This window comes from Vigna radiata, unplaced genomic scaffold, assembly GCF_000741045.1.
Source record: "Vigna radiata var. radiata cultivar VC1973A unplaced genomic scaffold, Vradiata_ver6 scaffold_70, whole genome shotgun sequence".
Lineage (NCBI taxonomy): Eukaryota > Viridiplantae > Streptophyta > Magnoliopsida > Fabales > Fabaceae > Vigna > Vigna radiata.
Window position 1 is genome coordinate 45542 of NW_014542367.1, and position 16104 is coordinate 61645.

The following is a 16104-nucleotide window of genomic DNA, read 5'->3' on the forward strand; positions in this document are numbered from 1 at the left end:
AACCTCAAAATCCATAATGATGTTACAGTGGAATAACCCTAAAACCTTAGCTCTCCATAAATGATGTAGAATACATGGTAAAATAAAAGGGAAAGGAGTAGTGGGTGATTGTTTCCAAGTGGAGGAGTTTAAGTTAATGAATGAGTAATTGGTGTTCTGCCTCCCCTAGGTCTCTTTATATAGGAATTAATTGGGCTTGAATTATGAATATTTTGTTGATAAAATCTTTTATCTTGTACTACAATATCTTCCAAATAATTAAAAGATTTTAGATAATTATAAAAATACCTGGGAGATATTTTATGTTAATATTTCCATATTTAATTATCTTTTAAAATATCTAATAGATTTTCAATACTTAATCTTGTCCAAAATTCCAATTTAACCCTTTTTATTTTTCCAAAATTGTAGAGAAGCCAAAAACTTTCCTCTATTTGCACTTTAGACCTTCCTTTCTATTCCAAAATTGCTCCTTGCCCCTTTGTTTGACCAAAATTAATTTGTTTGATCAAGGAAGACTTGTTGACCAAATTTGACTCAAAGAGTGGCCAATGAGGGATTGCCACGAGGTAGTCCCCTTCCCCCAAAATTAGGGTATTTGATGCACTCTCACGGTGGAGAAGGTGGACGTCCATGGCTTGTGGTGGCTTTGTAAGGATGTGTTGTGATTTATCCATGGTTGTTCTGGTTTGGTTTTCTTGCTTTATAGGTCCGAGGAGGTGCAAGGAACATTGAAGGATATGGAGGAGCTTGCGGTGGTTGGCGATGTGAATGGGTGGTTCGACACAAAGAAGATGAAGGAGATTCTCCCAATGGTGGTGTGAAGATGGAAGGTGGTTGACAAGTTAGGGTTTTGCGAGGATTGGTGATTTTGAACTTCACGATTTAGTTGCGAAGAAGATGATGAAGTGCGATTTCGCGATTGTGGTTCGATTGGGTTTTTAGGGTTTAATTGGGTTTCTGAAAATTGAGGCTTTCTGTAAACCAAATACCTTGAAACCTACCTTAACCCTTTCTGTCAAACAAATACCTCCCTATGTTAAAAGGGAACCAAAACTTTGTGCAGCACCCAAGGCCCAACGAAAAGAATGCATGCACTGTACCTATTACGTCTATATGCATGTATTTCTCTTACATGTAACCCTAGTTCCACGTAAAAACTAATCCACCTCATATTTCAACTTATAGTATTTCCCACACCCAATGGACCTCATGAATATAACCAATGTAACAAGAAACACTTACCTGGACAAAAACACATCCCTACAAGTGTGGGTTACACCATCAAATCCACACAATTTTCACAAGGTTAACATATTTTAAAAAATACACACCATGAACTATCACAAAGAGTGAGAGTTAGCTTTCCTTACCTTCACTCCAAGCAAAACTCTTCCTTTCTTTTGGTTCACCACATTGTCGTAGCTATTTCTTCTTTCTAGAATCAACAACCTTTTTCTCTTCTCGAGTCACAACTACTCCTGTACTCCTCACATGACCAACTCCAAACATGAGTTAACTCTATCACCATGACATTCTTTTCTTCTTTCATATCCCTCATCCTAAACATTCACATTAACATCAACATGCATCAATACAAATTGACACACATGTATTACATTACAAGATCCCACAAAATAAAAATAAATAACAAGAAAAAAATTCAATAATAACACACATGAAAATTTAAATACCTAAATTCACACACAAAACTACACCACAAAAATAAAATATTTTATCGTTTATTAACATAAAGCTTAATATATTCTTATTATTTTTTTTAGGTATTAAAGTGATATGTGAAGATTTATAGAAAAAGTTTTGGAAGAAAAAAAAAAGTGTAAAATGAAGAAAAGTGGTAGATTTATGGGGATTCTTTAGAAATCACTAATATACCCTTATATAATATTTTGTTTTCCTTACTTTTTAGTTGTAATTATAAGAAATAAATAAATAGAACTTTTAAGAAAAAAATTATCTTCACTTTTTCAATTAATATGTTTATATTTTAAAGGATACAATTAAGTAATTTTGACATTATACTAAATACAATTTAACATTCATTAATTCCATCAAATCAATCTTACATCTCAATAAATTTCCTACATAAATTTACTACTTTCTATTACACCAAGTCACTCCCTTTTCATTCGATTAATTTCCGGATTATTACTAATTAATATTCACTTTTTAATTTCTAAACTAAATAGTTTGGGATTAGTTAGTTCTTCTTGGAAAAAGAAAAATAAATAAATATAAATCTATTTAAAAAAAAAAAGATACAAGAAGCGTGATGATGCAAAGCGTAAGTAGCCCACTGACAGATAATGCACTTGGCAAATCCAACCGCATACAGCACAAGTTGAGCTCAGATCCCACTTTGATAAAAGGGAAAGCAGTTCGGTCTGAATCAAAAATGACCGTACGATTACAATCCAACGGCTCACATAACGCGTGTGTACTTATGTCTCATCCAACCCGTGTGACACGCACTCACTCTCTCTCCTTCCTCCCTCTTTCGCCCCTCTCGTCCTCTGCAATTCCCGGTGACGGAGAAACCCTACCCACCGTCGAAAAGCGGTCATTTCGCTTCGAACCTCACTATTCACGTGTGTTTCCGCAACCTCTCGGAAGGGAAAAAGGTTTCCACCAATCGGCGTTTCTGATACTTCTTCAACCCTGAAATTGGGAGATTTGACAATCAATTTGTCGTCAGCTCCTAATAATTTACAGTCTTTGCTGTAAGTTTGGGTTTCTCTATTTCCATGTCAATTTGCAAAGTTGTATGGTTTGTACAAATTTACCTTCGTGGTACCTGAGTAATTCATTCTCTTTGCTTAACTCCATTTTGTTATTGAGAATATACAATACTTTTAACACAAGTGCTCAGAAAATCGTTATGATGTTTACATACTGAACTTTTGCACAGTCTTAGGTGATCACATTTTAATTTTCTGAAGCAATATTCTCTTAAAAAAATTTATTTCCTTGGACACATGCAACTTAGATGGCACCTACTTTCTATATAATAGGATTAAAGCATCCAGTCCATGGTCAGGATATTTTACCCATGAAATAGGCACAGTAAGATAGTGGTATTAACTGTTTGAAATGGATGTTCAAGTGATAAATGCGGAAGGAAGTGGTCATCAGTCAAAGGCAGATAACGGGGATGCAGAACCAAGTGACAGTGAAGTTAATAATACTGAAAAGTATGGAACTCATGGGGAGGACCGGATTTCTGAACCATATGTTGGTATGGAATTTGACACTGTAGATGTTGCTAAGGCATTTTATAATGAATATGCCAGACACATGGGTTTTAGCTCTAAAGTTAGCTCATATGGTCACTCTAAAATTGATGGGGAAAATTATAGGGAGTTTGTATGTGGTAGGGAAGGTTTAAGAAAAGGACTAAATGAAAGTTGCAATGCAATGATTAGGATCGAGCTAAAGGGTCAAAATAAATGGGTGGTAACAAAATTAGTGAAGGAGCATACTCATTCCCTGTTTAGTTCCAGTAAGGCATTCAATAATAACCCAAGTAAGCATTTTTCTAGTGTTGGAAGGACAATGCCTGAAACTTATCAAGGAGTGGGTCTTGTTCCTAGTGGTGTTATGTATGTATCTATGGATGGGAATCGTGTTTCGAATCAGAATACTCGTGGGATGAAGAATATTCATACCACTCCTGCCGAACGAAGTCACCCAGTTAAAAATTCCTCATTGATGAATTATACTGTTAGGCCTTCTTTGCAAAACCGGACATTGGGGAGGGATGCTCATAATCTGCTGGAGTACTTCAAGAAGATGCAGGCTGAGAATCCTGGTTTCTTCTATGCTATACAACTTGATGAGGACAATCGAATGTCTAATGTCTTTTGGGCAGATGCAAGATCAAGGACAGCATACAGTTATTACGGTGACACAGTTCATCTTGACACAACTTACAAAGTAAATCAATATAGAGTGCCATTTGCTCCTTTTACTGGGGTAAATCATCATGGTCAAATGGTTTTGTTTGGTTGTGCGCTCCTTTTGGATGATTCTGAGGCATCTTATTTATGGCTGTTGAAGACATTTCTGACGGCAATGAATGATTGTCAGCCTGTCTCTATAACTACTGATCAAGATAGAGCCTTGCAAACTGCAGTTTCTCAAGTTCTCCCACAAACCCGCCACTGTATTAGCAAGTGGCATATCTTGAGAGAAGGTCAAGAAAAGTTGGCTCATGTATGTCTTGTGCATCCAAATTTTCAGGTTGAACTTTATAATTGTATTAACTTGACAGAAACCATTGATGAGTTTGAGTCATTTTGGAGTTGTATCATCGATAAATATGATCTCAGAAGAAATGATTGGCTCCAGTCATTGTATAATGCTCGTGCTCAATGGGTTCCAGCATTCTTTCGCAATTCGTTTTTTGCAGCATTATCTCCTACTCAAGGTTTTGATGGTTCTTTTTTTGATGGTTATGTCAACCAACAGACAACATTGCCATTGTTCTTCAGGCAGTATGAAAGAGCTTTAGAGAGCTGGATTGAGAAGGAAATAGAAGCAGATTTTGAGACAGTTTGCACAACACCAGTTTTGAAGACACCTTCACCAATGGAGAAACAGGTTGCTAATCTTTATACAAGAAAAATATTTTCAAAGTTTCAAGATGAGCTTGTTGAAACTTTTGTTTATACTGCAAATAGAATTGAAGGAGATGGACCAAATAGCACATTTAGAGTTGCGAAATTTGAGGATGACCAGAAGGCATACACCGTCTCATTAAACCATTCTGAGTTGAAAGCTAATTGTAGTTGCCAAATGTTTGAGTATTCAGGCATTCTTTGCAGACATATTTTAACAGTTTTCACTGTGACAAATGTACTTACGTTACCACCCCATTACATCTTGAAACGTTGGACAAGAAATGCAAAAAACAGTCCTAGATTGGATGAACATATCGGTGAGTTACATGCACAGGAATCTTTGACAGCAAGATATAGCAATCTATGCAAGGAAGCCATCAGGTACGCTGAGGAAGGGGCAGTAACTGTGGAAACATATAATGCTGCAATAAGTGGTATTAGAGAAGGTGGAAAGAAGGTTGCTAATGTGAAAAGAAGTGTTGCCAAAGTATCTCCTCCTAACAATCAGGCCAGTGGGATTGCATATGATGACAGGAAAACTCCCACTCCAACTTCAGATACAACTTCTCTTTTATGGCCACGGCAAGATGAGATAACGAGGAGGTTTAATCTTAATGATTCTGGTGGTCCTGTTCAGTCAGTTGCTGATCTAAACTTGCCACGGATGGCCCCAGTCTCTCTTCATCGTGATGATGGTCCATCTGAAAACATGGTAACTGAAAGTATAAATCTGTTTTTGTTTCTCTTGTTAAAAGAATAGAAATCCATTACATTGTTGTGGTCCTTGGGTTCTTTCGTGTAGGTAGTTCTTCCATGCCTAAAATCAATGACATGGATAATGGAGAACAAAACCTCAACTCCTGGGAATAAAGTAGCTGTTATCAATCTTAAGGTATTCTCTCATTAATCGCAAACGGGAAAGACATTGTATTTTACTTTATTTAGTTTAAGCCCAATTTTGGTTTGACTGTCAATCCTTGATTAGCATCCATATAAATATCTTATCTAGTGTTCAGTCTGTGAAATACTTTACTTTTCTCAATTCTTTTGGTAATTAGTGTTAGTCCATTGATATTTCACGCATCATATTGCAGTTGCAAGATTATAGCAGGGTTCCATCCACAGAATCTGAGGTTAAGTTTCATCTTTCTAGAGTTACTTTGGAACCAATGTTGAAGTCTATGGCTTACATCAGCGAACAGCTCTCAACACCAGCTAATAAGGTTGCAGTAATAAATCTCAAGGTATTTTCACTTTATTTTCTAAGGTCATGATAAATTTTCTCAACAATATTCTTCATGACAAGTTAGTAAAGAAAGATGTACACGTATTGATTTATGATTTATAAGGTTAGAATTTGAGTAGCTATTGATAATTGTAATTGATTTTGTTATTGTAGAAGATTATTTAATGCTTTAAATTTTGATATTTGGCAACTGAACAAAGCTTCTTAACTGTATTTAAGGAAGCCTTGGTGATAGATTTCTTTAGTATAGAAATCAATCTCTCTTGCACTCAGCATACACAGAGAATACTGGACAAAAAGTCTGTCTATTACTCTGATGAACTAGAATACAAATCTACAACATCCAATTCTCAAGGGAGCACTATCCCTCCACAGGAACAACCTTCTATGTATACAACTAATATCAAAAGCTCTCTGACACAAGACCTCCCTATCTTCTTATAAAGGCCACCCCAACCAACTAACGAACTAACAACTAATTCCTAATTTGTTTTCTTCTATTCTGTACCCATTATATCCTATCACCTTATATCCTATCATTACATCCCGCTGCAGAACAACCTTATCCTCAAGGTTGGAACCGTGAAGCTTGATCTCATGGTTCATCTTCATCAACGTGTTATCATATGAAGGGAACCCACTGGCTACTGCTTGCACTTTTGGATCTAGAGGCTTGGGTGGTGGTCGATATGAGAGACAAAACTTATGGAACCATTTTCGTGTCTTCATTATTTCCTTGAAAGTGAGTAGCTTCTTATTCTTCCATGTAAAAGAACTTCTTCTACCCGAATTATCCAAAGAAGAGCCATTATTACTCAACTCGAAATCATGTTTGGTAAGATCTTTAGTCGAGACTGACTTTTTCCAAGACACAACACCCTGAATCTTGTTCAAAGAGATTGATGAGTGTCACAAACTCACACCAACCCCCATCCTTTGCAACTTTTGAGTAGTGGTTCTGAGATTCCTTGGTGAAAGCTTTATCCTCCATTTTCTGGTTCACCACTAATAACTGTTGGCTAACAAAACAAGTACAGTCACTAGAAGTATTTCTTCAATCTCTATCCATGATTTTCCTCTTCTTTAGCAAGTCCTTCCACCTAGTCAAATTGTTGATTCTCCAAGTGAACTTTCCAATATGCCCATCATACATTCGATCACCACTCTCACTTCTTCTGGCCATCACATGAACACTCATGGAGAAACTATTGAATTCCTTGTTCACGAGACATGAGGCGTTAAAAACCCTGGAATCATCCACCAAGAACCCTGAATCCATAATGAAAAAGTCCAATATTTTCATATCTTCATTCCATCCCCATCTATTATTGTCATCGCAGTTATTATTAGTTGCAAACCAGCCATAAGAATCCCAATGCATGTTATTGGATCCACCCCTATGGTTCAACATAAACATCCTAACATCCCAACAACTCCTACTAGATAACACCAAACTATTATCTATGTCCTTGCTATCCAAACACCTAGACAAATACTCGGCCATGTCCACATTGGTGATGTGGGTGAGAAACTTGTCCTTTTTGCATAGGGCCTGTTAGAATAATTACTAAGTCTACTTATGTTAGTGTAGTTAGAAGGACTAAAGTAGAGAGTACTGTGTTGGGTTATCTCTAACTATTGTACCTAGCAATCTAGGACAGTTCCTTGACCTTCCATCTTCCTATTGTATCAACTCTTTATTAATATAAATAGTAGAACATGAGAAGGGTCCAATAAGCTCTTTAGAAATATATTTTTCTGTTTTAATCTCAACAGGACCCATAGCTTTCCCAAGGAATACTCTCTCAATTGATCTCTTGGTGTTGATTTTACTTGGGACTCCCATATCTTGAATTCTTGGATGAAATTTTTCCCACTCCTAGTCCATGTTACTGCTGTCAAACTATCCAATACCATGCTTCTCCTGTTCCCCTCAACTATCCTTGGCAAAGTTACTGCAACATCTTCCCAAGAAAAATTCTTGGATTTTTGTTGCCAGGTCTTGAACCCCTCTGGACTGCTTTTTTCTTCCAAGTTCTTTGATGGTTGGGTTTTGATTGCATTTTCTCCTTTATCTGAGGGTTCGTTTGCTTTCTTGATGTCCCACAAAATATCTTTCTCAACATCCATACTTATCTTTTCCTCTTTCTTTCCTTTCATGACAAATTCCTCACTTCTTTTGGAGCCTTTTTTGTGATTCTTGGATTTCTGCAGCATTTCTTTTATTTCTTGGATATTTCTTCTCCATTCTTGGATATTTCTTTTCTAGTGCATTCATTTTTTCTTCCATCACGCTCTTCTCCTAAGGATCCGATAGGTCGGATCAATTTGATTGATTTTTTTAGTATAGAAATCAATCTCTCTTGCACTCAGCACACACAAAATACTGGACAAAAAGTCTGTCTATTATTTTAATGAACAAGAATACAAATGTACAACCTCCAACTCTCAAGGGAACACTCTCCCTCCACAGGAGCAACCTTCTGTATATACAACTGATATCAAAAGCTTCCCGACACAAGACCTCATATCTTGTTATAAAGGACCTCCTAACCAACTAACCAACTAACAACTAATTCCTAATCTGTTTCCTTCTATCCTTTACCCATTATATCCTTATATTCTATCACTTGGTGGTATAGAGAAATGGTCTAGATTATTAAAAGGACTGTTATGAGAGTGTTTTTATTGCATAGTTAGAGAGGTGACTATCATCTTATTGATATCACAATCAATAATTTGATCTAGTGTCAAAATAATAAAATAAACGGTTTAAATAGTATAATAGTTAAAATAAGTATTGTAATATTAAAATAACAAAAAGATAATTATTATCCATCATTGTGAATATGTTAATGGAATGAAAAGCATTCTTATAAGTGAAAGAAGAGAACAAAAAAAAATGTGGACAATAAAAGCATACCTTGTATAGAAAATATTTGAAGAGAAATTTAATAAATAGTTTAAGGATAAAATGGAAATAAATGTAAGAACGCTACAAGTACTGCTATTTCAAGTACAGTCTGAGAAAACGCCACAAGCTATTATTTATCTATTTGGTAGTTGGTATTCTATCTTACAAAATTGAACAGACTGTACAGTTCATGATTCCTTGTTTGCAAAAAGGTCTCTTGAATTCTGAAACATTTCTCTATCTCATTAATTATATACCGTTTCTCTTTAGTGTGATATTCTCTCTGTCAAATCCCACTTACTGAAAATGTTTTCTTTGGTTCTTTGTCTCTTTACTTTGACCAGCTTTTCCATTGTTTGATGAAATTCTTGAAAATGTTTCAGCTTCAAGATACTGAGACAACCTCTGGTGAGTCAGAAGTAAAGTTTCAGGTGTCCCGGGATACATTGGGTGCTATGCTACGATCAATGGCCTATATCCGTGAGCAGCTTTCTCATGCCGTAAGTATTCTATTCCTGTTATCTGTATATAGGATGCGCATGATGTAAAACTTTTATAATTTATCTGAGGTGTTTTTTCTTTACTTCTATGTTCTGCCATGCATGATGATTAGTTGTCTGTCAAGCATCCCGTCCAATGTAAAATTTGCACCTATCCATAGTAATTGAGAAACTTCATAATGTGAAATCCTTTTATAAGACAGAAGAAAAAGAATATTTATAATTTATTAAAAAGAGTATAGAAATGGTTCATCCGGGTGTGCTATTTTTAATTTAAGCATTTATTTAGTGTTTTAGAGCAATGAAACCCAGTACATCAACCATCTATATAAAGCTGCATAATCCATGTGCATATCTGACGGGGAAACTCTCCTGAAGAGGACACAAGAAAAAGAGGCCGTGACATGTTTTTTGCTCCAAATAAACACCCTGACTGTTACACTTTTATCCTCCTTAAATTGTCACTGCATCTAAAGTTTAGCTCCTAAACCTTGGAGATAAACTATTTCATCATTACGTTAACAGGGTTGTCTTCTGTTTCTCTCCCTTCAAATTTAACTAGGTATATAGCAGTAAAAATTTTCGGAGAATGCATAACGAGTTTAATTGAGTTTAATTGACAACACGAAAGCAACACATGAAATTTCTCTAAAAGTGGAGAATGAAAACGAGTAAAATAATTTGAGATAGTCATCAGTATTTTGTATGATATTTAATTATTTTCAAAATAAAGCATGCTACTGAAGCTGATAGGACCCTATGTCTATGTTAGGAGAAACAGAAAAACAGACAATAGCTGTCTGAGTTTGTTGTTAGCCGTTTGAGTTGGTAGTTGGTTGTGAGTCTGTGGGTTGTTGGGGGTAGGAGATTGTGTACATAGGAGGAGAGAAGAATTTGCGAGAGGGGAGTTTTCGAGTTGTATTCTCTGTAAGGCAGGGGCATACATACTGTGAAGGGAGGTTTGTTCCTTGGAAGTCTTAGAACATCTTTATCAGATTTCATAAAACAGTTCTGTCTTCTTTTGTTCTTTGTTAGTAAGGTGTGGACAGGGGCGTCACTCTGTGTGTGTGCTAGGTCTCTTATTCTTAAGAGACGTAACAGAAGCTAGTATATGTAGCATTATCAAGGCAATCTTAAAGTTATTACTTAATATTCAAATTGGTTTGTATTTGTTAGTGTTAAAAAATGGACTTTAAGCTTAATTCAAGCCCACAAAACCGGCTTGTAAGGTAAGATCTGCACTCACTTATATACTCTAAATTGGTTAGTTGATGTGAGACTTCCAACACACCCCTTCATGCCAAGGTATATATATCTCGATCGTGAGACTAAACATTAATGGGTGATTTGATAATGACCCGATAGTGGGTGGAACAATATGCTAAATAAACAAGAAATATCGATAGGATAGGCTCTAACTCATGGTTCTGATACTATGTTAAGAAATGAACTTTAAGCCTCTCAATCCCACAAAACCGGCTTGTAAGGTGAGGTTTGCAACCACTTATATACTCTAAATTGGTCTTATATGTAGTCGATGTGGGACTTTCAAGAGTTAGAATAAGTATTAAATCCGGTTAGAAAATAGTTGTGTTGGGAATTATTAACTGTTGTACCTAGTTTTATACCTAAGTTTCTAGTTCAGCCTTTTAATCTTTCATCTTATTGTATCAAATTTCTATCATTGTAAATGAGATCATAGGAGAGCTCTTTCTAGCCCTCTCAAATATATTTTTGCTCTTATTTTAAGTCGGTATTAGGGGGGTCATTCGTGCTCTACTAGCTCAATTTTCTCCCATATAACTTTTGTCGCCATCTTCCACTGCTAACCACTATCCCAGTTTTTTATAATGACCATCGATTTTGGATATAGTCTCCTCAAGTAATGGCCAAACTATCGGTCCCATATTTTGCTCCACATGTCACCACACACATTGTGTCTCCTTGTTGCTGCCTAGCGCTTGAAGTCCATGTGCCACCTCGTCAGGGCTTGTGTGAGCTCCTCCTTGCCGTTTTGGTCCCTGGTTGTCCTTGGTTAAAGGGTTTTTTAGGGTTTTCTTGTTAAACCTAGGGTTTTCTTTTTTGTTGTTCTTATTGGTTTGTTTGTTGTATGTGTTGGTTTCTTAGACTCCAACTAAAATGTCTTCTAGACCTAGTGTCTCCTTCTCTAGAACTCATACCATTACCTTTGAGAAATTGATTGGGAAAAATTATCTCTTTTGGTTTGCCTTGGTTGAAATGTGGTTCCTTGGCCAAGCTAACCATGATCACCTTGAACAAGATGGAAGTAATGTGCCTTTTGAGCAAGCTAAACAATGGAAGCGAAATTGATTTTCAACTTTGTGACTTACTATGGTAGTCTTTACAACCCATATTATTGGGTATTCTTAGATCATTAAGACTTACAACTCTTTCTAGAAAAAAGGCTCAGAATATTTTTGAAAACTATAACCAATGCCTTTATGAGCAAGGTTGTTAAACTCGAGAGTTTACGTAAACTCGTGAGAGTTTTGTAAACACGAATCGTAAACTCGAATCGTAAACTCGTAAGAATTTACTTTCATATAAAAATATTTTAAAATATTTATAAATAATAGAATAATTTAATATTAATAATTTATAAATAATGATTTTATTTTTTATAATTTTATTATAATTATTAGTTTATCATATTATATATATTTAAATATTTTTCTTTAATATTATTATTCCTTTGTTCATTTTAATTTAATATAGTTTAGATTTCATTTAACAAGACAAGTTATTGAACTTAATACTGGCCCAAAATTTTAGTACAGGAAAAGAAGGCCCAATAATCAGAATAATAATTGACAGATATTAAATATTTACGTGTTAAAATAAAAAACATATTGAAACGCACAGTAGAAGGGATTAAAACCCTAATGTGTAACATTCAAATAGAAAAGTTTCACTCCACATAGCGGCGAGATTAGGAGCAGCAGCCGTGAGCATGACGACGAGCATGAACCAGGCGAACCACGAAGACGAGCACGAACTAGGCGAACGAAGTGCGACCATGATGCCGAACACAACCCAAGCGAACGGAGCACGGTGAATGACGAGCATGAACCAGGCGAGCTAACGATGTGCGACCATGAAGGGCAGCGAAACGTGACGGTGCTCTAAATCCAAAACGACTTTCTCTTTTCTTCCTATTTCAAACTCGTAAAATCACTGTAAAATCGCAATTCTAACCGTTTCCACCGAGTTTAGAACCGATTTTACCAAGTTTGCTTCAAAACCGAGTTTGCTTCCGAGTTAACTTGGAAGCCATAACTGAGAACGCAAACTCGTCCGAGTTAACGAGTTAACTCGCGAGTTTGATAACCTTGTTTATGAGGCTTGCCTCTCATAAGAATGAATCATGACACGATGTCTTTCATGAGCAAAACTAAATATGTGGTTGAAGAATTAAAGGAAGTTGAGCCATTGGACAATCAAGAAGAAACTAGACAAATTCTACATGGTGACGATCCTCGATGCCCCATGTCCAAACTTCAAACATGTTAGAGATCAACTTTCAATAGGTCACAGTTAAGAAATTGACTTTAAGCAACTCAACCCCATAAAACCGACTTGTAAGGTGAGGTTTGCATCCACTTATATACTCTAAATTGGCCTTATCTCTAGTTGATATGGGACTTCCAATACACCCCCCTCATGTCGAGGTATATACATCTCGAGCGTGAGACTAGACATTAATTAATGGGTGGTTCGATAGTGGGTGGAACAATATGTCCAACAAACAACAAATATCGCTAGGATAGACTTTAACCTGGCTCTGATACCATGTTAAGAAGAGGACTTTAAGCCTAACTCAACCCCACAAAACTGGCTTGTAAGGTGAGGTTTACACCCACTTATATACTCTAAATTAGCCTTATTTCGAGTCGATGTGGGACTTCCAATAGTCACCAAGTGCCTTCCATGGAAAGCTTGAGCAAACGAATCCTTGGGTTCCAACACTTCAAAGCAAGAATATTTAAGAACATATGAAATCTTTTGTCATGGTTTCCACATGTGGAAGAGGACAAAATGCTAAAGGAAGACGTGGTGGTCAGGGATGTCCTCAAAGCACATACTTGTAAGAGAATAGGTCACATTGAAGAGAACTATTTCTCTTTGCACGACTTTTCTAACAATACATTCTCTAATGAAGAATACTAAGAATATCTGAGGCTGAACTGTAATAGCTTGGTCATATGTGAATCCTAGCTTATGAGCAACTTGCATTTCACAATCCATGGAGAATCAAAGGAAATGATGTTGTTAGAATATCTCAACTGAAGGACTACTGGTGTAAACATTTTTGAAACCAAGACCTTAGGAGCCTCAAATACTTGGGATTGAAGTAGCTCAATCAAAACGTGTTGTAATCTTTCAAATGATGTATGCTCTAGACTTCCTAAAAGAGACAGGTATTATTGACTATAGGCTAGTAGATGGTCCCATGGACCCAATGATAGAAGGTGAATCGTTCTCTAACCTAAAAAAATATAGGAGACTAGTTGGAAAACTTTTTTTTATCTTAATATTACTAGGCCTAATCTGTCTTTTGCAGTTGTTGTTAATTAGTTCATGCAGGCTTCGTGTATTGGTCATTGGATTGCTATGATTCGTATTCTTACGTACCTCCAAAAAGCTTTAGGACAAGAAATGCTATATGAAGATGAAGGAAACATCCAAATCTCGAGTTATTGTGATGCTAATTAGGTAGGTTTCCCGTTGACAGACATTCCACTACAGGAGATATTGTGTTTTCCTTAAAGGAAATATTATTTGGAGAAGTAATAAACTTAATGTAGTGATTTGATCAATTGCTGAAACTGAATATAGGACGATGATGTATCTTACATGTATGTATGGGTGAAACAATTCCTTCAAGAACTTCACTTTTGTGAGATCCAGACCATGAAGATGTATTGTGATAACTAAGATGCCCTTCAAATTGGTTTCAATCTAGTATTCTATGAGAGAACTCAACACAAATGGATTGTCTTATTTGGAAAAAATTGTTGTCCAAAGAAATTTTACTGAGCTTAATCAAATGATCAACTTGCATATCTATTAATCAAGTCCTTAAGAAGACCTTGGATTGAGTTTATCTATTCCATTACATACATACATACAGCTTGAGAGAAAATGTTAAAATAAGAATTAAATCTTATTTTGTACCTAGATTTCTAGTACAACCTTTGGATCATTCATTTTCTCATTGTATTAGATTTCTATCATTAAAAATGAGATCATTAGAGAGGTGTTTTAAGCTCTAAAATATATTTTCTCTGTTATTAATCTTAAGTGAAATCTTCGTAGACCTTAGCACATATTGATAGATCATGACACCCACCGAATAGGGCTGTAGAAAAGCTAGTTCGGCAGAGGTAGCATTCCTATTTCCAAATAAACCAGTTCAGTCAGCATGATTCGAGTTGTTATAAGCGTTCAGTATGTTTCGAATATGCCTTGTAATTTATTATAAAAAAGTATTGGTTTAAATTCATTGTTTTGGGGCACAATTTACTTTTATCCAAAAATCTGTTTTATTACTGGATAGTGCCCTTCTTTTTAAAACATTAATATTCGTTTCGATGCAACATTTTGACAGGACGATGCACAGTTAGAACCTCTATCCAAGAAGCATAAGAAGTAAAGCATCAAATTTTCTTTTCATGGATGTGGCAACATATATCTTCACGGAAGCGTGATGACCACTCAACGCAAAAAGGCTTAGAAAATGCAGTGTATCTGTTGTATTTCAAGTTTGCTAACATATAGTGTTTTACAAGTCTGTAGTAACTTATTGTTGTACATGTCTTATATCGTAAGTAGCAGCTTAGTTTTATGCAAAGCAGTTAAATAAATACTCTCCGCTAAGTAACCCACTAATAATGAATGAAAATGGGTTTATCATAGTAAAATAGTGCCTAGATAGGGTAAATATGAGAACGGTTTCTGGAGGAATTCTAGTGGAGTTAACTGGATTTTGTTCCATTCCAGACCAAATCAAATATCTGTTTCGCATCTGATCAAGAACTTTTACAAATTTAACAAATACTGGTATCTATACTTTTTAAAAAATGTTGAAAAAGATTACGATCTGATTGGACTAATAAGTTATTTGGTTTAATGATCATCCTTTAAGTATTATTCTAGACATTTTTTGTAATAGATATAAATTGCTTGAGTTCAAGATTTTTTTACTTGATGTATTGGAGTTTTCTTGTATTTAGTTTGCATTAGTTTTGATTTGGTGCTTCCTTTTTGTTATTTTTCTTTAATATACGATTTTGTATGTAATTATGATTATTATTAAATGTTGGATTCGGGTCAAACAGAGAATAGAAAAATCTAGATACAAAGAAGAAACAATAAGAGAGTAAAAGATAGAGAGAATGATATGAAAATAATATCTCGAGATTGAATTAATTCAAAAAGGAAAGACAGTATAAAATATAAAGCAACAACAATAAACATAATAGAATGACTCAACGACCACCAAACGGTCTTAAAACAATAGTTGAGTCTAACAACAAATCTTTATCTAGACTCTATTATTACAAAAACAAAACCGAGCAGTAAACAATTATAGACTGAACGGTACAAAACTAATCTTGAACAAAAACTTCAGAAAATTTTCCTTTGTGAACGGCTTAGTTAGCATATCTATAGGGTTGTCTTCAGATGCTACTTTGCATATTTGGACAACACTAGATTCAACCATGTTCCTGACAAAGTGCGGCTTGACGTTAATATGCTTTGTTCTTGAATGGTAAATTTGAT

General features: G+C 35.5%; 1 protein-coding gene across 3 annotated transcripts; it reads left to right on the forward strand.

Annotated features, from left to right (window-relative positions):
* Nucleotides 1-2361: 2361 nt before the first annotated feature.
* LOC106779979 (protein FAR1-RELATED SEQUENCE 3-like) lies at nt 2362-15468 on the forward strand. 3 transcript variants are annotated; one of them, XM_014668199.2, is made up of 6 exons: nt 2362-2741; nt 3033-5352; nt 5443-5532; nt 5735-5884; nt 9184-9300; nt 14930-15468. In XM_014668199.2, exons 2-6 carry the CDS (start codon nt 3112-3114, stop codon nt 14972-14974), a joined length of 2643 nt encoding a protein of 880 aa, XP_014523685.1. In that variant the 5' UTR covers nt 2362-2741; nt 3033-3111; the 3' UTR covers nt 14975-15468. The 3 variants fall into 3 exon arrangements, with proteins under 3 accessions (XP_014523685.1, XP_022632535.1, XP_014523684.1); XM_022776814.1 differs by having other exon boundaries at nt 3125-5352; nt 14930-15467; XM_014668198.2 differs by having other exon boundaries at nt 2362-5352.
* Nucleotides 15469-16104: the final 636 nt, after the last annotated feature.

What these genes read in the sequence shown, in the direction of transcription:
- LOC106779979 (XM_014668198.2), top strand. Translation starts at nt 3,112, where the DNA reads ATGGATGTTCAAGTGATAAATGCGGAAGGAAGTGGTCATCAGTCAAAG. An exon ending in TTGCAGTAATAAATCTCAAG is followed by an intron (nt 5,885 to 9,183) that starts GTATTTTCACTT and finishes AAAATGTTTCAG; the next exon opens with CTTCAAGATACTGAGACAAC. An exon ending in GTGAGCAGCTTTCTCATGCC is followed by an intron (nt 9,301 to 14,929) that starts GTAAGTATTCTA and finishes ACATTTTGACAG; the next exon opens with GACGATGCACAGTTAGAACC.